This window comes from Epinephelus fuscoguttatus, linkage group LG24 (genome assembly GCF_011397635.1).
Source record: "Epinephelus fuscoguttatus linkage group LG24, E.fuscoguttatus.final_Chr_v1".
NCBI classification, from domain to species: domain Eukaryota; kingdom Metazoa; phylum Chordata; class Actinopteri; order Perciformes; family Serranidae; genus Epinephelus; species Epinephelus fuscoguttatus.
The window spans coordinates 1,164,657-1,188,949 of record NC_064775.1 but is presented as its reverse complement, the minus strand read 5'-3'; the positions used below and the strand labels follow the sequence as shown (position 1 = coordinate 1,188,949).

The 24,293-nt window shown below is 45.2% G+C and overlaps 2 protein-coding genes across 3 annotated transcripts in view; one reads left to right on the top strand and one right to left on the bottom strand.

Moving 5' to 3' along the window:
- LOC125884799 (kalirin-like) overlaps window positions 1–24,293 on the top strand; it is a 43,198-nt gene that overhangs the window by 900 nt on the left and 18,005 nt on the right. For both annotated transcript variants that reach the window (XM_049570000.1, XM_049569999.1), the window contains exons 2-38: window positions 4,378–4,452; window positions 4,537–4,651; window positions 4,756–4,948; window positions 5,118–5,341; window positions 5,426–5,753; window positions 5,899–6,021; window positions 6,094–6,285; window positions 6,402–6,533; window positions 6,616–6,750; window positions 6,832–6,924; window positions 7,062–7,184; window positions 7,295–7,411; window positions 7,483–7,557; window positions 8,121–8,243; window positions 8,350–8,402; window positions 8,565–8,712; window positions 8,804–9,000; window positions 9,100–9,197; window positions 11,370–11,533; window positions 12,089–12,208; window positions 12,290–12,369; window positions 12,454–12,592; window positions 12,676–12,810; window positions 13,293–13,455; window positions 13,655–13,770; window positions 14,908–15,030; window positions 15,104–15,286; window positions 17,198–17,322; window positions 17,403–17,469; window positions 17,723–17,832; window positions 17,982–18,051; window positions 18,168–18,257; window positions 20,202–20,294; window positions 20,767–20,878; window positions 20,966–21,156; window positions 23,192–23,293; window positions 23,394–23,548. In XM_049570000.1, the coding sequence (XP_049425957.1) occupies window positions 4,378–4,452; window positions 4,537–4,651; window positions 4,756–4,948; window positions 5,118–5,341; window positions 5,426–5,753; window positions 5,899–6,021; window positions 6,094–6,285; window positions 6,402–6,533; window positions 6,616–6,750; window positions 6,832–6,924; window positions 7,062–7,184; window positions 7,295–7,411; window positions 7,483–7,557; window positions 8,121–8,243; window positions 8,350–8,402; window positions 8,565–8,712; window positions 8,804–9,000; window positions 9,100–9,197; window positions 11,370–11,533; window positions 12,089–12,208; window positions 12,290–12,369; window positions 12,454–12,592; window positions 12,676–12,810; window positions 13,293–13,455; window positions 13,655–13,770; window positions 14,908–15,030; window positions 15,104–15,286; window positions 17,198–17,322; window positions 17,403–17,469; window positions 17,723–17,832; window positions 17,982–18,051; window positions 18,168–18,257; window positions 20,202–20,294; window positions 20,767–20,878; window positions 20,966–21,156; window positions 23,192–23,293; window positions 23,394–23,548 (4,882 nt within the window). The remainder of the gene's footprint in view (window positions 1–4,377; window positions 4,453–4,536; window positions 4,652–4,755; window positions 4,949–5,117; window positions 5,342–5,425; window positions 5,754–5,898; window positions 6,022–6,093; window positions 6,286–6,401; window positions 6,534–6,615; window positions 6,751–6,831; window positions 6,925–7,061; window positions 7,185–7,294; window positions 7,412–7,482; window positions 7,558–8,120; window positions 8,244–8,349; window positions 8,403–8,564; window positions 8,713–8,803; window positions 9,001–9,099; window positions 9,198–11,369; window positions 11,534–12,088; window positions 12,209–12,289; window positions 12,370–12,453; window positions 12,593–12,675; window positions 12,811–13,292; window positions 13,456–13,654; window positions 13,771–14,907; window positions 15,031–15,103; window positions 15,287–17,197; window positions 17,323–17,402; window positions 17,470–17,722; window positions 17,833–17,981; window positions 18,052–18,167; window positions 18,258–20,201; window positions 20,295–20,766; window positions 20,879–20,965; window positions 21,157–23,191; window positions 23,294–23,393; window positions 23,549–24,293) is intronic.
- Window positions 1–24,293, bottom strand: part of LOC125884822 (IQ calmodulin-binding motif-containing protein 1-like) — a 47,920-nt gene that overhangs the window by 14,700 nt on the left and 8,927 nt on the right. The gene's annotated exons all lie outside the window — the stretch shown is intronic.

Here is a 24,293-nt window from a genome sequence, read left to right as displayed (position 1 = left end):
GTGTGATGTAATGTGTGTAGTAACATGGCAGCTGATAGGTAACACAGGCCGCTGGTCACGTGACGCTTTCATGTTCCATTCATTCCAGCACGGGTCGTGTTATCAGTCGTATTCATACGCCAGGATCTGCTCTCTGATTGGCTGGTAGGCGTTTATTAAACCCCGTCTTTGGGACCACCAGCATCACCTGCCCTATATTAACCCGCAGGTAACCATGGCAACAGCACCAACGCTTCATGCAGTGCTGAACCGGTGGAACCGACCAAACCAGGCGTCCAAAGGTCCTTAAAGGTCCAGTGTGTACGATGCACTGGTGTGTGATCAGCCGTGTTTCCGTCACCTCAGAACGAGACGTTTGTATTTACATCAGCAGCAGGTCCTCGTCTACGGAGACCGCCATGTTGCACCGCCATGTTTCTACTGTAGCCCAGAACGGACAAACCAAACACTGACTGACTTTTTTAACGTAACACTTGTTCCTCAGAGTGTTTCCTGGGGTCATTCAGCTGCTGAAGGAATTCTAACCAGTTTGTTGACTATAAAAGAGGTGACACACGATTTTTTGCTGTGCTAAATATTGACCTGCAGGGACGGAAGAGTGCAGCTCGGAGAACATGACAGTGACTGATGTAACAGACACCTGAGCAGCTCTGTGACCACCTCAGGTTCACCTGAGCGAAGCTCGTCTTTTAAAGACAAGGATGGAAAATGTCTTTGTAAACACACGTGCTGTAGCTCAGGATCTCTGAGGGTCTGTACACCACCTGACAACAGTTTGCTTACAGCAGCTCTAAATCTATGTCGAGAAGACAATGTAAAGAGCAGTGGGTTATATCTATATCTATATAGATCTATATACATATTACTGTTTTATTAAGATTTTTTTCTGATATTTTTATAATATTTTTTGGACATTTTATAAATCATATACATATAAATATATATATATATATTTATATATATATATATATATATATATATATATATATATATTTATATATACATATATGTATATATAAATATATATATATTACATTTTATCAACATTTTTTCGGACACTTAATAAACTTTCAGGCATTTCATCAGATTCTAATAATCAAACACTGACTGATCACTGACAAACTTTGGGACAGCTGTGGAATAACTGGACGTTTCAATGTTGGCGGGTCGAGTATGATTACAGGACACTACTCTCACGATGGTTTGACCTGACTACAAACATGGAGGATGGAGACAGACAGTGACCATGGTATGAGAGCCATGATGCGTACAGGTGAGGCTGGGCTACCAGCCTGGTAAAGTGGGCGTTCGGCTCCCGTTTGGTCTCTGTGACGGCGGCATTTTGGTCATTTGAATTAATTCACATTTGTTCAGTTTTTTTTTTAATATATACATATATATATATATATATATATATATATATATATATATAAATACTTTTTGGACATTTTATCAAATGTTTTTCCAGACATTTCAATAATTTTTTTTGAACATTTAATCTACATTTCTTTGATGTTTAAATAACATTTTTTGTCAGACGTTTTATAAACTTTTCTTGCATTTTATTAACATTTTTTTCCTAAAATTTATTCATAATTTTTAGACATTTTCTCAACATTTTTTGCTGACATTTAAATAGTATTTTTCAGACATTTTATTAACATTTTTTGAACATTTTATTTTACCTTTTTTTTAATTTAAATAATAATTCTTTTTCAGGCATTTTATTAACAGTTTTTCTGACATTTAAATCATGCTTTTTGGGCATTTTATCAACATTTTTTCCCCTGGTATTTTTTAAGATTTTTTTTCAACATTTCAACATATTATCAACACTCCTTTGACACTGCGTAGGTATTTTCTGGCATTTCCTTCGTATTCTTCATCAGAAGGCCTTTACTATAAGGCAGCTTGGGAGATGGTACAGTGAAGCAACGTGAGAGCTTTTATTGTGAAGGAGCTACAGTAGATGGTACAGTGAAGCAACGTGAGAGCTTTTATTGTGAAGGAGCTACAGTAGATGGTACAGTGAAGCAGCTGTTTGACGTTTATTGTGAAGCAACATGAGAGCTTTTATTGTGAAGGAGCTACAGTAGATGGTACAGTGAAGCAGCTGTTTGACTTTTATTGTGAAGCAACATGAGAGCTTTTATTGTGAAGGAGCTACAGTAGATGGTACAGTGAAGCAGCTGGAGAACTTGGACTCTTGATGGATGGACAGACATGGATGTTTGTTAGTTTCTGGTGGACATAACGAGAGTGCGACTGAACGTCTTTGTCTCTACGAGGCTGACATGTTGAAGACCGGGAGGACGCCGTGGCGAGATGTGTTCATTAGTGTTTGTTGCGTAACGTCTGTGATGAGTCCTGACAGACTGACAGCAAGTTTCTCTGAAGGCTTTTCATCTGCCGCTATTTTAGGATTTATACACTGACTCAGTGTGTGTGTGTGTGTGTGTGTGTGTGTGTGTGTGATGGAAATCCCTCCTCCTCTGTGCTGGTCACCTTGATCGACAGCAGGTCTGGGATCAGCCGGCTGATGGAGGATCAGTCAGATTCCCTGACACCGTGTAGCGGCGTGTGCTCACTGCTGGACTCACACGGCGTCGTGTTTACAGCCCACAAACACCCACCAGCACCTCATTAGTGCGGCGGGCTGTCGGCTCCTGCTCCGTATTAACACCAGGTCGGCCCACACTCAGCTCACATCTGAGGGATTCACACACGGCCCGTGCACATCATCGTTCCTGTTATGGTCGTCACGGGCGAGACGGGCCGATGTGAGCAGAGATCAGTGGCCTCGACGCGCTGACAGGAAACGCTGTCAGCAGCAGGAAGTGCACCGACTCCACGTCCGTCTGACCAGCTGAGGGGACGTATTGTGTCCATGTGCTGAGTCGTCGTGCTGCAGGGCGTCGATGGGATTTCGGATGGGTGGGTGGAGCTGCGAGTAGTTCAGGCACAAATGTGCGTCGGTTCAGGAAAGATGGTAGTTTGTATTTAAATGAGGGAAATTGACTTCATGAGGACGCAGTTAACCCTCTGAGAGCCACAGATAGTGTCTGTGTGTGGGGGGACATCAGGTCAACAGAACACGTCAGAGATATCTGAAGGTCAGAGGTCAAATGAACCAAGGTGAAAACGGCCATGCTGTTTTCCCCAAAATTTAGACTTTAAGTAAGGAGCGTTGATAAGCCCTCTACCCGAGAAGCTACATGTTCTGATGATTTATATTTTTCAAAAATTTTACAATTTTCTTTGGAAATTTTATATATTTTTTTTTTTTTCAGATTTTTTGAACGTTTTATCAACATTGGGTTTTTTTTTTTACAGGAATTTCTAACATTCCAATAATATTTTTCAAGTATTTTATATTTTTTTCCAGACATTTTTTTGAACATTTTATTTTTGTTTTTCCAAATATTTTATTGGTTATTATATAAATATTTTTTCACATTTCAACTATATTTTTCAGACTTTTTGATAACAATCTCAGACATTTTATAAACATTTTTTTTCTGATATTGTTTTTTAGCTTTTTTTGGTGACAGATTAAGAATATTTTTATTGGAATTTTCAGGGAGCTAGCATAACCTGGATTCAGGTCTTTTAGTTTCAGATGACACCAGAATCGTTACTGTAGCTTTAAAAGACGTAATAAAAATAGCATCAGGCAATAAAAGCAGTTAAATAAAATACAGCGTTATATTCAGACATAGAATCAGTGGACGAGTTAACGCTGACGGCAACTGAGGGGCTTTTATTGTGAAACAAACACTCAGTATGAGTGTGGATGGACACAGTGGGCTTTGAGGAGGCTGGTTGGTCCAGAGGGAGGATTCAAGGACACTAGTGAAGGAGACAGAGGACAGAGGAAGGAGACGGTTTAGGCTGCTTCCTGTTTTTAGGTTCTCTCTCTGAGGGTTAGCGCCGCTCGTCGAGCTGCTAATGTGAGACGTTTAATGCCCTCAGTGTGTGTGTGTGTGTTGGATTAGCTTCCTCCCGCTGTGCAGGATGATCTGACACACACACACACACACACACACACTGAGCTGTGGGAGTCAGCTTTTTAATTGAAATGTCTGTCAGCGTCTCTCTGTGACGCCTGATTGGCTGGTTTGCAGTGGGTGGAGCTACTTTGCTGTGGCCTACTGGGTGTTTCTAAGTTTTAATAACACGGGTTCAGAAAGTACAGCGAGAAAGACGTCTGACAGGAAGTGATGATGAACACAACAGCAGAGAGCAAGCAGAGGGACTAAGTTCATTAAGTCACGTTAGCAGGACCACAAAATTGCCGCTAACCAAAGCACTGCTGCTAACTGACAAACACATCCACCAGCTAAGCTAACAGACGTCTCCATCTGTTTCATCTTTCAGGTTCTGGTAAAGCAGAGTGCGTTCGGGCGGTCGACGTCCTGACAGTGCTCAGAGAGAAAGTGGCCTTCGTGTCAGGTAAAACACGCACCTGCAGATTTTAGCCCAGTCTGGTCCAGTCTGGTCCTGATGTGACCCAGTTTAACTCAGTGTGTTTTACAGGTGGACGGGACAAACGTGGTGGACCAATCCTGACCTTCCCTGCCAGGACCAATCATGATCGAATAAAACAAGAAGACCTCAGCCGATTGGTCACTTACCTGGCGACCATACCCAGGTAACACTCCCTTGGTCTGTGTATCTGTCGGCCTCTCCTCCTGTCTCCTCCTTGGCCTGTTTCCCCTGTTAACCCCTCTGTCTATCTGTCTGTCTGTCTGTCAGTGAGGATGTGCGTGCTCGTGGCTTCACCGTGGTGGTGGACATGCGCGGCAGTAAGTGGGACAGCGTCAAACCGGTTCTACGGACGCTGCAGGAGTCGTTTTCCTCCAACATCCACACGGCGCTGCTCATCAAACCAGACACCTTCTGGCAGAAACACAAGACCAACCTGGGCAGCGCCAAGCTCAGCTTCGAGGTACTACTGCAGTACTACTTCTCACAACTGCAATACTACTGCTAACTAAAGTGCTACCAGAGACCTACCAGTGCTTTTACAATGCTACTGCTGATATGAATAGTTCTACTGCTGCTAACTGAGGTTAACACTATTGCTGCTTACTGACCATACCCAACTGTGTCTTCAGACCAGCCTGGTGTCAGTGGAGGGTCTGTCCCGGCTCGTCGATCCCTCCCAGCTGACCTCTGACCTCGGCGGTTCATTGGAGTACGACCATGTCGAATGGACCGAGCTGCGTCTGGGTCTGGAGGAGTTCATGGGCGCCGCCACACAGCTGCTGGCGCAGCTGGAGCAGCTGGAGGCCGGGCTGAACCGCATACCGGAGCCCCAGGATGTGGACGAGGCCCGCAAGTGAGTTCCAAAGTGTTCAGTAACTATGAACCACTGCTTTTATGAAGATGTTTTTGTTTATGGAGTAATTCTTTCCCGTTCCAGACTTCTGGAGGAACATGGCCGTCTCCGTAACACCATCGCCACGGCACCAGTCGACGCCCTCGAGCGAGAGGGACGGAGCTTGCTCCAGCGCATGCGCCTGGGCCCCTCCCACAGTGACACCTCCACTGAAGGCAGTGGTGGCGGCGGTGGTAGTCACGGCAGCTGGCTGTCGGGCGGAGCGGACTTCCAGAGTGTTGCGCCAAAGGTTTCGTCTTTGCTGGACCGGCTGCAGGCGGCTCGCACTCACCTGCTGCAGAGCTGGAGCGACAGGAAGCTGCACCTGGATCAGGCGCTGCAGCTGCACCTGTTTGAGCAGGACGCCACCAAGGTCATATTTAATTTTACTTCTACTGCTAACTGACGTACAATTACTACTAAACAACCAGTACAGCTGATAACCGAACTACTGCAGCTGTTTTTCACTGAAATACTACCACTGATACAGAAACACTGTTGTACTGTCTCCATCTCAGATGTCCGAGTGGATCGCTCACAGTAAAGAACTGTTCGTGCAGAGTTTGGCGGAGGTCGGGCAGAACCACCAGCATGCCCTCGACCTCCAGACACAGCACCAGCACTTCACCGCCAACTGCATGGTCAGTGTGATTGTTTGCTTGCTTGTTTGTTTGTTGTGTGAAACACAACCTTAACAATGCGTCTCCCCGCAGAACGGCAGTGTCAACGTGGACAGCGTGGTTACCGTGGCAGCCAGGCTGGCAGAGGCCGGTCACTATGGGGCGGAGCGAATCGCCATGGTGTCGTCACGGCTTCAGGAAGACTGGAAGTCCCTGACGACGGCGCTGGAGGAGCGCAGCAACACGCTCTCCATGGCAACCGGCTTCCACCAGGGGGCAGAGCAGGTGAGGAGCGCTACATACCAACCTGTCTCACCACCTCTCTTTCTGTCCCCACCTGTCTCACCTACACCCTCTCCACCTGTCTGTCTGTCTGTCTGTCCGTCTATCTGTGTGTCCAGTTCCTGCTCAAAGTGGAAGGTTGGGTTCAGGCGTGCTCTGAAGGCCCGTTGCCGTCGGCGACAGCAGAGCTGGAGGCTGCAACGAAGAAACACCAGGAGCTGAATGAGGAGATCTCTGCCAACTACACCCAGGTACCTGTCTGTCTGTCCCTCCAATCGTCTGTCTGTCTGACTGTCCACCTGTCTGTCTGACTGACTACCTGTCTGTTTGCAGGTCAGTGAAAGCGGGAAAGCCTTATTGGACGTTCTCCAGCGTTGCCCGGCAACCGAATCCGAGGAGTCGACGGCCAAACCCGACTTCACAGCTGCCACGCACGGCATCATGGGAGTTCTGCACCAGGTCATGCAGGTACGTGTCATGGTCACATGTCACACATCGCCAAGAGACAGACAGGTGGCCAGGTGTGACGTTGTCTTTGTGTTGTTGCAGGGACACCACGAGGTGGAGGGGGCGTGGCAGCACCGTAAGCTCCGCCTCCACCAGCGCCTGCAGCTGTGTGTGTTTCAGCAGGATGTGAGACAGGTAGGACGAGTTCAGACCTACGTCAGGGTTAAGGTCCAGACTCATGGACGCCTAAAGCCTGTCTGTCTCTCTCTTCACCTGTCTGTCCCTCTCCACCTGTCCGTCTCTCCCTCCCCGTCCACCTGTCTGTCTCTCAGGTGTTGGACTGGGTGGAGCAGCATGGTGAGGTCTTCCTGAACAAACACAGCGGGGTGGGGAAGTCTCTGCACCGAGCGCGAGCGCTGCAGAAACGCCACGACGACTTCCAGCAGGTGGCACAGGTAAACACATGAGCCCCGCCCACACCTGGATCACCTGACGCACCCCGCAGCGGCCATGTTGAATAAATGATACCTGTGTGTGTGTGTGTGTGTGTGTGTGTGTGTGTCAGAACACGTACACTAATGCAGAGAAGCTCCTGGAAGCAGCCGACCAGCTGGCTCAGTCAGGAGAGTGTGAAGAGGAGGAGATCTACCAGGCTGCCAGGGACCTGGAGCTCCGCATGCAGGTACACTGCTCTTATTGTGAAGGGCACAGACAGGAAGTGCTGCAGGAAGTTAACGTGTGTTGTGTGTGCAGGCCTTCATCCAGAGGGTGGAGCAGAGAAAGCTGCTGCTGGACCTGGCTGTGTCCTTCTACACCCACACCAAGGAGGTAACACACACTGCTGACACCTCCCACTGACACCTGACACCACTCACTGACACCTGACACCTCCCACTGACACCTGACACCTCCCACTGACACCTGACACCACCCACTGACACCTGACACCTCCCACTGACACCTGACACCACTCACTGACACCTGACACCTCCCACTGACACCTGACACCTCCCACTGACACCTGACACCACTCACTGACACCTGACACCTCCCACTGACACCTCCCACTGACACCTCCCACTGACACCTGACACCACTCACTGACACCTGACACCACCCACTGACACCTGACACCACTCACTGACACCTGACACCTCCCACTGACACCTGACACCACTCACTGACACCTGACACCTCCCACTGACACCTGACACCTCCCACTGACACCAGACACCTCCCACTGACACCTGACACCTCCCACTGACACCTGACACCTCCCACTGACACCTGACACCACCCACTGACATCTCCCACTGACACCTGACACCTCCCACTGACACCTGACACCTCCCATCTGGAACTGGAACTTACATCCTCCTCCTCCTCCTCAGCTCTCAGTGTGGATGGAGGGTCTCCAGAAGCAGCTGACCTCTGACCCGTGTGTTTGTCCCGACACCGTAGAGTCTCTTCAGTCTCTCATCAGTCAGCAGCAGCAGCAACAGGCCAACACACAGGTACCTGCTGACCTTTGACCTCTGATCTGCAGCCTAACACACTAACACCCCCCTTACCTCTGACCTCTGACCTCACACTAACCCCAGCTCTAACCCTGACCCACAGGAAGCTGCGATGAGTGTCATCCGGGAAGGAGAAGACCTCATCCTGCAACTCAGGTGTGTTTGATTCACTCATCAGGGTGGCTCAGAGGCCTGTGTGGAGCCAGTGTGTGTTATTATTAGTGCGTTTGTTTTGTAGTTTGGGTGTGTTTGTTTTGTAGTTTCTGAAGTCCTCGTGGTTTCAGGTTTGTTTGACCACTTTAGGTGCGTTTGTTTCAGGCCCCAGGGCAGCTCAGTAGCTCACGTGGAGACGGTGCTGCAGCAGCTGGAGGAGTCTCACGTTCAGCTGGAGGAACTTTTCCACCAGAGGAAGATCCGACTGGACGTGTACCTGCAGCTACGCATCCTGCAGCAGTGCACGCTGGAGGTAAACTGATCAATAATCAATAATCGACATGTTACACCTCCGTCCTTAGCATCAGGGTTCCATTCCCTGTGAACGTTTGTGCGTTTCCTAGGTAACGGGGGAAATGGACGCCTGGAAGCAGGACCTCCAGAAACAGTCCCAGGACTTCTCTGCAGAGAAGCTAGCATCGCCGCGCATGCCAGACGCAAACCAGGATAAGCTTGCCCAGGACAAGCTGGGACTGGGCCAGTCGCGGCTGGTGGAGGCTAGCCCAGAGGTGCTAACGCTAGCACAGCAGCGCATCCACAGGTAAACAGGCCGGCGTGCTGACATCATCATGAATCATGACAAAAAAAAAAAAAACAGAGGCCATGTTGGGCTTTGACTAAGTGACTGATACATCCGCAGGCACATGGAGCGACGGCTGGCCATGAACAACATGATCTATGAGGTCATCCAACAAGGTCATGACCTTCAGCAGTACATAACCGAGGTCCAGGCATCAGGTACGAGTCACACTGTCACTGTAACTGAGTACTGACGGAAACATCCGTAGTAATCTGAATGACGGCGCCAACTGGTGGTTTAGATAACAGAAAAGACAAGGATCTAGCGTAGAGCCCTGAGGTACACCACAACAGACCAGATGGGGGCTACATGGGGGCCTCCAGGGGTGTTTAGAGCTTCTTTTTGGGAGTTCCAGTGTAGCCTGATAGAGCCTTGGTCCTTCAGGCAGTTCTTAAAGACCACTGAGGACTTCAAGTGGCCATCAGAAGGGTTCCTGGAGAGTTCCCAGAGGCCACTTTGAGGTCTGCGAAGGTAACGGAGGGATAGATAAGCACAGGGTTCATGTGGTCACTGAAAGGCCTCCAAATGTTCAACTGGTCCTTCACTACTACCTTGGGGATTCCCAGGAACCCTTGACAGAACTCTGGTGACCTTGAGAGACTTTCAGAAGAGGGTTTTTAGAAGTTCTCAAGGAGATGCTAGAGATCCTTGATGGTTCTGCACTGCTTCTTGAAGCAGTTCTACAAGAGCTTCCTGTAGCTATTGGACTGTCACACCGGTAACCGGAGGTAACCTCAGACGTGACAGGATCCAAGGGACCTTGAGGGATTTAAGTGTGTCATTCAGTGTGTTCCAGGGGACCTTGTTTGGGTTCTACATCTTTCTCATTCTTGAAAAGTTCGAGTGATCATATGGTGTTTAAGAGCTCTCAGTGGACGTTAAGGGAGGTCCTAGAAGTCTCCAGGATTGCCCAGTGGTCCTTGCAAGTAATTCTATCATTAACAAAGTATCTGGGACCTTGAGGGATTTCCAGAAGTTTTTCGTGGGTTCTAGGGATCTTTGAGTGGTTTCTAGTGCTTTGTTGGGTAATTCCAAAGGGAGCTCTAGAGGTCCCTTGGGGAGTTGCAGGGGTCCTTGACACAGCTCCAGGAGGGGGTTCTGGGGGCCCCTAATAAGGGTATTCCCTCAAAGGAAGAACTTAAGGAAGTTTCTGGAGTCTTTTTTTGTTGATTCCAGGGGTCCTATGGTGGTTTTGAGTGTTCCTCAGTGGGACTGAGTGATTACTGAGGGAGTTCTAATGGACCCCCTATAAGGTTCCAGTGGTCTTTAAAGATGTTTTAAGGCCCCTTAATAATTTTCCACTAGTCACTAAGTGGATTCAAGTAGTTGCTGACAGTTTCCAGGACATTGAAGGAACTTTTGTTGGTTCCAGGGATCCTTGAAGAGGTTACAAAACCCCTTGATAGTTTTCCACTGGACCCTAAGTAGATTCAAGGAGACCCTGGTGGGGTTCCAGGACACTAAGGAAACCTTAGTGGTTCCAGAGGCCCTTGATAGTTTTCCATTGGTTTCTAAGTAGATTCAAGGAGTTGCTGACAGAGTTCCAGGACACTGAAGTAAATCTTTGTGGATTCCAGTGGTCCTTGAAGAGGTTCCAGAACCCCGTAGTAGTTTTCCACTGGTCACTAAATGAATTCAAGGAGTTGCTGACAGAGTTCCAGGACACTGAAGTAAATCTTTGTGGATTCCAGTGGTCCTTGAAGAGGTTCCAGAACCCCGTAATAGTTTTCCACTGGTCACTAAATGAATTCAAGGAGTTGCTGACAGGGTTTCAGGACACTGAAAGAAGTTTTTGTGGATTCCAGGGGTCCCTGAGTGGTTGTGTGTAGTTTGTGAGCTGTGTCTGGAGGTCCTTGAGAAGGTTCCAAACTCTGTGACACTGGACAGTTTCACAAAGAGAGGAGGTAAAGATGCTTTAAAGGGCCCATGTGGTCCTTGACGTGCTTCAGGGTTGCCTGGATTTCATTTTGGGGCGTGTTGCGCTCCTTCAGGAAGTTCCAGGAGTTTCCAGGAGTCTCTAACAGCATCAGACGTTGGTTCACAGTTTGGACCAAGCAGCCATGATGATGATGATGACGATTTTGGGGGGTGGGGGGGGGGGGGGGATATCATGACGGGAAGGGGATGGGGTTGCTATGGAAACTGCTCTCTGAAGCACACAGCTGGTCCCCATGGAAACCAGGGGATTGAATTTTGCCATGGAGATACACAGACGAGCAAATACACACATGGACGGTGATTAAAATGCAAATTCACAAGGCTGGTTAACCTACCTTATGAGGACTGTGTCTGTGTGTGTGTGTGTGTGTGTGTGTGTGTGTGTGTGTCAGGTATTGAGCTGTCTGAGGCGGAGGGGGGTCTCTCAGCTCAGGTGGACGAGCTGCAGCGCCTCCTGCAGGACAAACAGAAGGAGCTGCAGCAGATTGCAGATCACACACACACACACCTGGAGCAGAACCTGCAGCTGAGACACCTGCAGAGTCAGGTCAAACAGGTAACACACACCTGCAGAGTCAGGTCAGACAGGTAACACACACCTGTAGAGTCAGGTCAGACAGGTAACACACACCTGCAGAGTCAGGTCAGACAGGTAACACACACCTGCAGAGTCAGGTCAAACAGGTAACACACACCCGTAGAGTCAGGTCAGACATTTAACACACACCTGTAGAGTCAGGTCAGACAGGTAACACACACCTGTAGAGTCAGGTCAGACAGGTAACACACACCTGCAGAGTCAGGTCAAACAGGTAACACACACCCGTAGAGTCAGGTCAGACATTTAACACACACCTGTAGAGTCAGGTCAGACAGGTAACACACACCTGCAGAGTCAGGTCAGACAGGTAACACACACCTGTAGAGTCAGGTCAGACAGGTAACACACACCTGCAGAGTCAGGTCAGACAGGTAACACACACCTGCAGAGTCAGGTTAGACAGGTAACACACACCTGCAGAGTCAGGTTAGACAGGTAACACACACCTGTAGAGTCAGGTCAGACAGGTAACACACACCTGTCTGTCTTTTTCCCCTCTGCCTGTCTCAGGTGCTGGGCTGGATCTCAGAGGGGGAGGTGATGTTGTCGTCCTGCATGTTGAACTCCAGCTGTCTGTCTGAAGCTGAGCAGCTGCAGAGGGAGCACGAGCGCCTCCAGCAGGCCATAGAGGTAACTGCACTCCAAGATTTCACAGTCACTTAACTGAGACAAGGTCAGTCAGTGAAACTCCTCATGTGACATCTCTTTCAGGCTCTCCTCCACGCAGACTCCCTGCAGAGGACTCACCAGGTGGCTCTGGCGCTGCAGCAGAGGGCGGAGCTTCTGGTCAGGTGAGTCACACGGCACTCATACATCTATGCAGGCTGGAAACAAACTTCTTTCTCATTAAGTGACCTCTGACCTCCCCCCCTTAGGTCAGGTCACTACGACCCAGATGCGGTGCGGTCTTGTGCCCAGACGGTGGCGCTGCACTGGCAGACTCTGATGCTGAGGATTGAAGACCGACTCAAACTGGTCAACGCCTCCGCAGCCTTCTATAGGACATCCCAGCAGGTATCACCATCTGTCTGTCTACCTGCACAACCTGTCTGTCTGTCTGTCTGTCTGTGTAGCTACCTGTCTGCCTGCCCCTCCAGGTGTGTGGGGTGCTGGAGAGTCTGGAGCAGGAGTACCGCAGGGAGGAGGACTGGTGTGGAGGTGGAGAGAGACAGCCGGAGCTCCTCCTGCCGCTGGTCAGTAAACACATGGAGCAGAAGGAGGCGTTCCTGAAGGTGAGGACAGTCCTGGAAACTTTTATACAGTCTGTTTTTGTTAGTTTGTTTGTGACATTCTGTAAAATGTGAACATAGCAGAGAGCTGAGCACAGCTGCTGTCTGACTCCACATTAAGAGAGACACTATGCTCATTTATGCAGGAGGAGCAGTGTAACTAAACTAAAGTTTAGTTCGGTTTCCTCTGTCAAGTGTAGAACTACAGTTTTTAGTTTTGATATTTGCTGCTGTGACATTCTGTAAAATCAGAACATAGCAGAGATCAGAGCAGAGCTTCTGTCTGACTCCTAATTAAGAGAGATGCTACACACTGATGCACAAGGAGTGTCAGTGTGTAGTCTTTATTGGTCATAACATCAGTATTATCTTCAAGAAAGGGGACCAGAGGGTGTGTTCCAACTACAGGGGGAAGTCCTGAGCTGTTCACATATATTAACCTCAGTGTGACAGGGTGACTAACAGTCTTGGTTCGATGGCGGCAGGCCTGCACTCTGGCCAGACGGAACGCCGAAGTCTTCCTCAAGTACATCCACCGTAACAGCGTCACCATGGCAAACATCTCAGGCCACAGCGTCACCGTCTCCGGGGTGACGGGGGTCACCGAGGTTACGGGGCACTCCAGGGTGCCGGAGCAACAGGTCAAAGGTGAAATGAACACACTCAGAGACACACGAGTCATGTTCAGTCAGTGTAAACACAGACATGCGGTGGAGCCAGTGTAGAGCCCTGAGGGACTCCACCTGGTTTATATCTGTATGCAGCGTGGCGTTCGTTTGACTGATCCAGGTGTGTGTGTGTGTGTGTGTGTGTGTGTGTGTGTGTGTGTGTGTGTGTGTGAGCGCAGGTATCCTCAGTGAGCTGCTGCAGAGGGAAAACAGAGTTCTTCATTTCTGGACTTTGAAGAAACGTAGACTGGATCAGTGCCAGCAGTACCTGATGTTCCAGAGCCACACCCAGCAGGTACGCCGTTAACGTTGAATCAAAAATAAATTAATTAATATCCGTTTTTAAGTTTGGATGATTATTAATTCATTTATTCACTGACAGTGGTAGAAGAATTCATTTCATCTTTTCATGAGGTAAAACCAGCGATATATGGAAACAGATTATGTCAATATCAGTTGTGTAAACAGATGAACAGCCAGTGTGTTTATGTGTAATCTGTGAATATTAAACATCCACAAATACAAAAAAAATCTGTAAAATCAAATAACTATTTAGCCAATAAACAAATTCGACAAAAAAAACATCTGTGAATACATTTAATTATGGCAGCGCAGTGACACCACGCAAAACCTAACAAAAATATTTTGTGAATATAAAAAAACCCTGCAAATATGCAAACAAATCCAAAAATAAAATAAATAAATAAGATGTATTTTATACATATATATATATATATATATATATATATATATAAACATACATTCACATCCATATCAATTATTTATTTATATTTTTATTTTTGGATTTGCTTGTGCTTTTGCATTTTAGTTTTACACCCGCAGAATTTGTTTATTAGCAAAATAGTTATTTGATTTCACAGATGTTTTTGTATTTGTTGACTGTGTTACAGATTACACAGTAACACACAGAATAAATATATAATTTAAATATGTATATATATACATATATATATATATATATATATATATAAAATACTAGTTTGTTAGTAAAAGTCCTTGTCTGGCAGGGGTTGGGGGGGTTAGGTTAGTATTATTACTGATACTTTGACTTGTGAGCAGTATTTAATGTTTATATTGGGTCGTTTCATCTTTAACAGTGTATGAAAAATTATAATCTGTGAAGTAACTACAGTATTCAGATAAATGTAGCACAGTTGAAGTACTCAGGTAAAGAAAATTACAAAATTATTTTGATAAATCGCCCACGTTCTAAAATTCTAAACAGAATTTTTTTTGTCTAAAAACAAAAAATTATTCAGTTAATTAGTCGAATGGAAGTTTTGAGTCTGTTCAATATGAAATGCATGATGGGATACATGTCGACTAAAGTCATCTCCTGAAGCATCCTGGGTAACATGACGGGAGCTGTTCAGGGTTAAATCCAGACAGTATTTGTGTCTTTTCGCCGCAGGCTCTGGATTGGCTGCAGCAGTCAGGTGACCACTACCTGTCTACACACACGTCGCCAGGGGCAACAGTGACCGAGACGCAAGAACTGCTGAACCAGCACCGAGAGTTCTGCGTGTCGGCCAAGGTGAGAACGCACCCACAGATGTGCGTACATACATGTATGACGACCATCACTCACCTGCCGCTCTGCCTCTCAGCACACACAGGAGAAGGTTCACCTGCTCATCCAACTGGCTGAGAGCATGCTGGCCAAAGGCCACGCCCACCGCGCCGAGCTCCGCCGCTGCGTCTCCACTGTGGATAAACGTTACCGCGACTTCACCGTCAGGATGGGACAGTACCGTCACCTGCTGGAGACAGCGCTCGGAGGCTGCTCGCAGGTACGAACATTATAGTAAAGTCGTAGTATTTGGGAGTAAAGTCATAGTATTTGGAAGTAAAGTCATAGTATTTAGTAGTTAAGTTGTAGTATTTGGAAGTAAAGTAGTATTTGGAAGTAGAGTCATATTTGGTAGTAAAGTCGTAGTTTTCAGAAGTTAAGTCATAGTCTTTGGAAGTTGTAGTATTTGGAAGTTAAGTCGTAGTTTTCAGAAGTTAAGTCGTAGTCTTTGGAAGTAAAGTCGTAGTATTTGGAAGTTAAGTCGTAGTTTTCAGAAGTTAAGTCGTAGTCTTTGGAAGTAAAGTTGTAGTATTTGGAAGTTAAGTTGTAGTATTTGGAAGTGAAGTCGTAGTCTTTGGAAGTAAAGTTGTAGTATTTGGAAGTTAAGTTGTAGTATTTGGAAGTTAAGTCATAGTTTTCAGAAGTTAAGTCATAGTCTTTGGAAGTAAAGTCGTAGTATTTGGAAGTTAAGTCGCAGTCTTTGGAAGTAAAGTCGTAGTATTTAGAAGTCGTAGTCTTTGGAAGTAAAGTCGTAGTATTTGGAAGTTAAGTCGCAGTCTTTGGAAGTTAAATCGTAGTTTTCAGAAGTTAAATCGTAGTCTTTGGAAGTAAAGTAGTATTTGGAAGTTAAGTTGTAGTATTTGGAAGTGAAGTCGTAGTCTTTGGAAGTTAAGTCGTAGTATTTGGAAGTTGTAGTCTTTGGAAGTAAAGTCGTAGTCTTTGGAAGTAAAGTCGTAGTATTTGGAAGTTAAGTCGCAGTCTTTGGAAGTAAAGTCGTAGTATTTAGAAGTTAAGTCGTAGTCTTTGGAAGTAAAGTCGTAGTATTTGGAAGTTAAGTCGCAGTCTTTGGAAGTTAAATCGTAGTTTTCAGAAGTTAAGTCGTAGTCTTTGGAAGTAAAGTAGTATTTGGAAGTTAAGTTGTAGTATTTAGAAGTGAAGTCGCAGTCTTTGGAAGTAAAGTCGTAGTATTTAGAAGTTTAGAAGTTAAGTTGTAGTCTTTGGAAGTAAAGTCGTAGGATTTGGAAGTTAAGTTGTAGTATTTGGAAGTGAAGTCGCAGTCTTTGGAAGTAAAGTCGTAGTATTTAGAAGTTTAGAAGTTAAGTTGTAGTCTTTGGAAGTAAAGTCGTAGGATTTGGAAGTTAAGTTGTAGTATTTGGAAGTGAAGTCGTAGTCTTTGGAAGTAAAGTCGTAGTCTTTGGAAGTTAAGTCGTAGTATTTGGAAGTTGTAGTCTTTGGAAGTAAAGTCGTAGTCTTTGGAAGTAAAGTTGTAGTATTTGGAAGTTAAGTTGTAGTATTTAGAAGTGAAGTCGCAGTCTTTGGAAGTAAAGTCGTAGTATTTAGAAGTTTAGAAGTTAAGTTGTAGTCTTTGGAAGTAAAGTCGTAGGATTTGGAAGTTAAGTTGTAGTATTTAGAAGTGAAGTCGCAGTCTTTGGAAGTAAAGTCGTAGTATTTAGAAGTTTAGAAGTTAAGTTGTAGTCTTTGGAAGTAAAGTCGTAGGATTTGGAGGTTAAGTCGTAGTTTTCGGAAGTTAAGTCATAGTCTTTGGAAGTAAAGTCGTAGTCTTTGGAAGTTAAGACGTAGTATTTGGAAGTAAAGTCGTAGTCTTTGGAAGTAAAGTCGTAGTCTTTGGAAGTAAAGTCGTAGTCTTTGGAAGTTAAGTCGTAGTATTTGGAAGTTAAGTTGCAGTATTTGGAAGTTAAGTCGTAGTATTTGGAAGTTAAGTTGTAGTATTTGGAAATAAAGTTGTAGTTTTCGGAAGTTAAGTTGTAGTATTTGGAAGTTAAGTTGCAGTATTTGGAAGTTAAGTCATAGTATTTGGAAGTTAAGTTGTAGTCTTTGGAAGTAAAGTCGTAGTATTCTGTAGTACTCTGTGTGTACTTTTAATGAGCATGCTGTACGGTGTCCCTGTCAGGACAATAAGGACTTGGAGCTGGAGCTGATCCCCAACAGTCTGTCTGACTCGGACCCCGAGGTCAACCTGTCTGACCCGAGTCACCAAGTCAGTGACGAGAAGAGACGCTCCGCCCGCAAGAAGGAGTGAGTACAAGTACTACAAGTACTGTGACTGAGAGATTATTCAGAGTGAACGTGCTGTGGTAACACGTGTGTGTTCTCAGGTACATCATGGCTGAACTCCTCCAAACAGAGCGAGTCTACGTCAGAGACCTGCAGGAGTGTATCGAGGTACACACTTCACATCACAGTACTGCAACACTACGCAGTACCACACAGTACCACCGAGTACAGTCCACACAATGTCCTGCATCACACAACACCACAGAGTACTCACACCAACAGCACCCTCTGTTGGCAGAAGTACACACCACACTGATACAGAGCAGAAGAACCACAGCTCTGATAAGTACTTATACCACGTAGTTCTACATCAGAGTGGAGGGTACTTCCTGTACTGCAGTAATACTTTCTCCTGGTGCAGACGTACCTGTGGGAGATGACGAGTGGCTCCGAGGACGTCCCACCCGGTCTGTCCAACAAGGACGAAATTGTGTTCGGAAACATCCAGGACATCTACGAGTTTCACAACAGGTACTACGAAGTACACTAAGAAGTACACTAAAAAGTACACTGCTGTACATGTGCTACAGTGGACACATCCAGGACGTCTACGAGTTTCACAATAGGTACTGCGAGATACACTGCAGCTTAAGTAATTATTTGTACTCTGTGTGTTGCAGTATTTTCCTGAAGGAGCTGGAAAACTACGAACAGCTTCCTGAGGACGTCGGACACTGCTTCGTTACCTGGGTAACCAGTTTGTTTGTTTTTAATGAAGTAAAAATGTTAACGAGCATGTTAATAAAGTGATAAATGTTTTGTTTTTTGTGTGTGTGTGTGTGTGTGTGTGTGTGTGTGTGTGTCAGGCGGATAAGTTCCACATGTACGTGACGTACTGCAGGAACAAACCGGACTCCAGTTTACTGATCCAGCAGCACGGCGTCGGATTCTTCGAGGTTTGTTTACTGTCGACATCTGTCGACTTATCGATTATTAATAATCCTAAATCAGTTTAACTGTCTGTCCTTCACTGAGAGCATTCACTACAAATGTGCCGCAGTGTCACTCCTTCAGGAGACGTCTCAGAGTAAGAGAGTCTCTGTGTGGATGGAGACTTTGGACCCTGAGGCTGAACTGGTTTGAAACCAGTGACCTGAAAAATAATTTAGTGTTTTCACAGCCAGTCAGCTGAACACGCAACGAGCCAGTCTCCTTGGGGACGGGGCCATTTTACTATCACCTCAGTACACAGAGACGTCTGTCAGTGTCCTGTCTTCAATTAAAGCTTTAGTTGTTTCACAAGATAAGAAAACTAATTTCTGCTTCTGATATTTTTAATTTTTTTTTTTTAATGAAATGTTTCATAGTTTTATATTTTTATATTTTATTTTCATACATTTCCAGAACATTAATCTAAATGTTGGACAAAGCATGGATCAAAATCGGTTTCATTTTGTTGACATATAAAAATCAAAAGAGAGGGATGATGGAATTTTTAATATCTCTTTTTATCACTCCATAAATGAGAAAAAAAGCAGTCGTAAATATCAAATTTGCCATATTTTTAGGAATAAAAAGCTCTATAAATCTGTGCCCAAATAATATATGAACAAACTCTCTGTACAAACCTCCAGAATATAGAGAGGAATAAAACTGGAAAATTTGGTGTATATAAGAAACACTGAAGTTGAGATTTATAAGTCAGAATTTTTTTTAAAAAAAATTACCTTTAAAGAAATGTTCTGTAAAATTCCAACATTTTCAATTAAAAAAAAACAAAAAAACAAACAGACACTATCATGAAACTTCTTTAGCTGAGCACTTACATTGGGACAAATATTTTTCGTAGTACAGGTTTTCGACGAATTGTATGTGTAAACATTCAACTGAGGCATTATCTGATGAAATATGAGCTGATTTTCATACATTTCTGAACATTGGACAAAACGTGGATCAAAAGTCTTGTTTACTTTTGTTGACATATTAGAGTCAAAGGTTTTACAGAGGGATGTTTGGATATTTCTTATCACTCCATAAATCAGAAAAAAACTGTCATAAAAAAAATCCATTTTCACCATGTTTTTAGGAATAAAACGTTCCGTCAATCAGACTATGAATAACATATATGAACATATGAACAAGCACCTTTGTAACAAACCTTCAAAATACAGACAGGATTTAAAGTGGAGAATTCGGTGTCTGTAAGTGCTGCTGAAGCTGAGAGTTATGATCCAGACCATTAGAGATATGTTTTGTAGAATTCCAACATTTTTTACAACATTTAGACACTCAGGTAAAAAAAATCTTAGCTAATAGACATCATCACGAAACTTGCCTCGTTGATTCCTGCAATAAAAACAATTATTTATCATATAACAATTCTCCTTAAATTTAAAGTTTGAATATAAAAATTAAGCATTATCAAATTTTTCATACATTTTAAGAACATAAATCTGAACTTAATAAACTAAATGTGTATTTGGATGTCGTCTGAAAGAAGACGTGTTATCAAAGCAAAATAAATCAAGTTAGAGGTCAGTTAGTTAGTGTATGAAAAAACAGTTTTCACCTGCAGAGTCGCGACTGAATTTAAAGGCCAAAACACACCGGCGGCGTCATATGACAGCGCCGTCATTGACGCGAGTCAAGTGCTGCCCCCAACACACACAAAAAGCGTCGCGCTGCGGGGCGTCAACCAGATTTCTATTGCACACTCCAGTCCGCTAGGTGGCGGTACTGGTTGCCAACCGTGTTTTCAAGAGCTCAATTCAGTTGATGCTGTTGTCGGATTTGTGCTAATATGGCAACCACTTGTCCAGAGCGAGTCACAGTATGAAATAAATGTTGATCAGTGAAGTTACAATGTTTTTAACTGTCGTGTCAACGCTTGTTGTGTGCAGGAGGTGCAGAGGAGACACGGCCTGGCTAACTCCATCTCCTCCGCTCTCATCAAACCAGTTCAGAGGATCACCAAATACCAGCTGCTGCTCAAGGTACGTCTTTTTGTCGGTCCACAGAATTCATTCAGACCAAAACTGTTGCTAAAGTTTGTGACGGTCGACCTCCAGTGATTACACACCAATTCAAAGCTGCTCTCTTCATGAAATCAAATTACTAGTCTTTGGACCATAATTTTAAAAAAGCACAAAATGATTAGTTTAGACGAGCCGAAGCACATTTAATACATTTATTATAAAATATACATTGACCAGTACCCGAGCAGCACCTTTCTAGAAACCAGTTACCGAGACGAAGCTTACGTTAGCTAAAAACGTGTTACAGAGAAATCCATTATTTCTTTTGCTATCAAAACTAACAGCTTAGCTAATGTGCTAAAAAGCTAGCATTTGTTTTTGCTATTGACTCCTCCTCCGTCCTGTGGGGGACCGTCAGGTTTATGTTGTCCCCAGGCTTATGTTTCTGGTCCCGTGATTTGTGGACTGATGTGTGCATATATGTCCGTAGGAGCTGTTAGCGTGCTGCGAGGAGGGGAAAGGAGAGATAAAGGAAGGTCTGGACGTCATGCTGAGCGTCCCCAAGAGAGCCAACGACGCCATGCATGTTAGCATGCTGGAAGGTAACGCAGATCATTGTCCTCACAGGACGACATGACTCCACATGAGACATGTTTAAAGACACTAACCGGCTGCGACGTCCCCGGCAGGTCTGGAGGAGGGTCTGGAGGTGCAGGGTGAGCTCCTCCTGCAGGACTCCTTCCTGGTTTGGGAGCCTAAGTCCCTGATCAGGAAGGGGCGGGACAGACACCTCTTCCTGTTTGAACTGTCACTCATCTTCAGCAAGGAGATCAAAGACTCGTCGGGACGAACCAAATATCTGTACAAGAGCAGGCTGAGGGTGAGACACACGTCCATCAGCCATGAGAGACACATGTCCATCAGCCATGAGACACACGTCGATCATCCATGAGACACATGTCCATCATCCATGAGAGACACATGTCCATCAGCCATGAGAGACACACGTCCATCAGCCATGAGACATCAGCCATGAGAGACACACATCCATTAGTCATGAGAGACACACGTCCATCAGCCATGAGACATCAGCCATGAGAGACACACGTCCATTAGTCATGAGAGACACACGTCCATCAGCCATGAGAGACACATGTCCATCAGCCATGAGAGACACACGTCCATTAGTCATGAGAGACACACGTCCATCAGCCATGAGAGACACATGTCCATCAGCCATGAGAGACACACATCCATCAGCCATGAGACATCAGCCATGAGAGACACACATCCATTAGTCATGAGAGACACATGTCCATCAGCCATGAGACATCAGCCATGAGAGACACATGTCCATTAGTCATGAGAGACACACGTCCATCAGCCATGAGAGACACATGTCCATCAGCCATGAGAGACACACATCCATTAGTCATGAGAGACACATGTCCATCAGCCATGAGAGACACACATACATTAGTCATGAGAGACACATGTCCATCAGCCATGAGAGACACACATCCATTAGTCATGAGAGACACACGTCCATCAGCCATGAGAGACACACATCCATCAGCCATGAGAGACACATGTCCATCAGCCATGAGAGACACACATCCATTAGTCATGAGAGACACATGTCCATCAGCCATGAGAGACACACATCCATCAGCCATGAGAGACACACATCCATCAGCCATGAGAGACACATGTCCATCAGCCATGAGAGACACACATCCATTAGTCATGAGAGACACATGTCCATCAGCCATGAGAGACACACATACATTAGTCATGAGAGACACATGTCCATCAGCCATGAGAGACACACATCCATTAGTCATGAGAGACACATGTCCATCAGCCATGAGAGACACATGTCCATCAGCCATGAGAGACATACGTCCATTAGCCATGAGAGACACATGTCCATCAGCCATGAGAGACACATGTCCATCAGCCATGAGAGACACACATCCATTAGCCATGAGAGACACATGTCCATCAGCCATGAGAGACACATGTCCATCATCCATGAAAGACACACATCCATTAGCCATGAGAGACACATGTCCATCAGCCATGAGAGACACACATCCATTAGCCATGAGAGACACATGTCCGTCAGCCATGAGAGACACACGTCCATCAGATATAATAGACACACGTAATCACAGACACACGTCAACATTAAAAACACATGACATCGTCATTTAAAGACAAAACTAAACTACAGGTCTGAGGCTTTATTTTCATATTGGACTTTTTACTTGTATGTTTTGGTGGTTTATGGGGACATTTACCGTCTGTCCTGCACCTCTCTGTCTCTCTCTCTCTCTGTCTCTGTCTCTCTGTCTCTGTCTCTCTCTCTCTGTCTCATTGTGTCATGTGGATTACTGTTAATTTATCATGCTGATCTGTTCTGTACGACATCTATTGCACGTCTGTCCGTCCTGGAAGAGGGATCCCTCCTCAGTTGCTCTTCCTGAGGTTTCTACCGTTTTTTCCCCATTAAAGGGTTTTTTGGGGAGTTTTTCCTGATCAGCTGTGAGGGTCATAAGGACAGAGGGATGTCGTATGCTGTAAAGCCCTGTGAGGCAAATTGTGATTTGTGATATTGGGCTTTATAAATAAAATTGATTGAACTGATTGATTGATTTAACTCATATTATGGGTGGTTTATGGGGTGTATTTAGACGTCAAGTTTACTGTCAATACAAGAGAATCTGTATGAAATGGTCCTTTATGACTTAAACTACATGCAAAGTAAACAAGTATATCCAGATTACTGAAGCATGGTCTATGGGGACACATAAAGTTACGGGGACACACCACTTTGTTCTACAGAAACAGACAGAAAAAGAAAATGTGATCACCTGTCTCTAAAACACTCTCACTTCCTGTCGCTGTCTCAGACCTCAGAGCTCGGGGTCACGGAGCACATAGAAGGGGATCCCTGTAAGTTCGCTCTGTGGGTCGGACGAACGCCAACGTCCGACAACAAGACAGTCCTGAAGGTGCGTGTCCCCCCCCCACACACACACACACACACTGATGTTGTGTTAACACACTTCAAAGGTTCGTGGACCATCTACCTGTCGTCCTCTGTCTCCACAGGCGTCTTCGCTGGAGCTGAAGCAGGAGTGGGTCCGCAGCATTAGACAGGTGATCCAGGAGAGGCGGGGACACCTGCGGGGGGCGCTGCGGGAGCCCATCCCCCTCCCCAAGACACCAAACCCCACCCTGGGGCGACAGCGCAGCATCAGCCGCAGGTCAGCGCTCATAGTTAACATGTCCACGTTAGATTCCTCTCACCATGTGATCCGTCAGCTCTCCTAAACATAACTGACCTTTGACCTCTGTGCAACGGCCGTGACCTCCGGAACATTCTGTCCTCTGAATTTATTAAAGCGATGCACCAAACACCATTCAGAAATCACTGCGTTACACTGCCAGCAGTGGGAGAAAAGTTAAAACCATGATGTGTAGAATTCAGGGACGGCTAAGGATTTTTAATTACCCCTTAACTGCTCCTTCAACTGTGCAGAAAATCCATTAAAAAAAACCTCAACATGTTATAAAAAATTAATTTATCAATAACCACCAATTTTGGGGAGAGCGTCTGAAATTAACTGAACTCTCAAACTCTTTCTTAAGATAAAAATGTAGGGATAAATGTAATGCTGATTAGTAAATTTGTGGGAGGGATTACCCCCTAAAAAAAACCTTACTCCATGCAGAAAACAGATTAAAATTCCTTTATGGAGGCAGATTTGTGTCAGTATGATCAGTGCAACAGATATTTGTGACTATCTTTCTAACATTTACAACTTTGAAACAGATATTTGTGACTATCTTCCTAACATTTACAATATTGAAACAGATATTTATGACTATCTTCCTAACATTTACAATATTGAAACAGATATTTATGACTATCTTCCCAACATTTACAACTTTTGAACATATTTGTGACTATCTTCCTAACATTTACAACTTTGAAACAGATATTTGTGA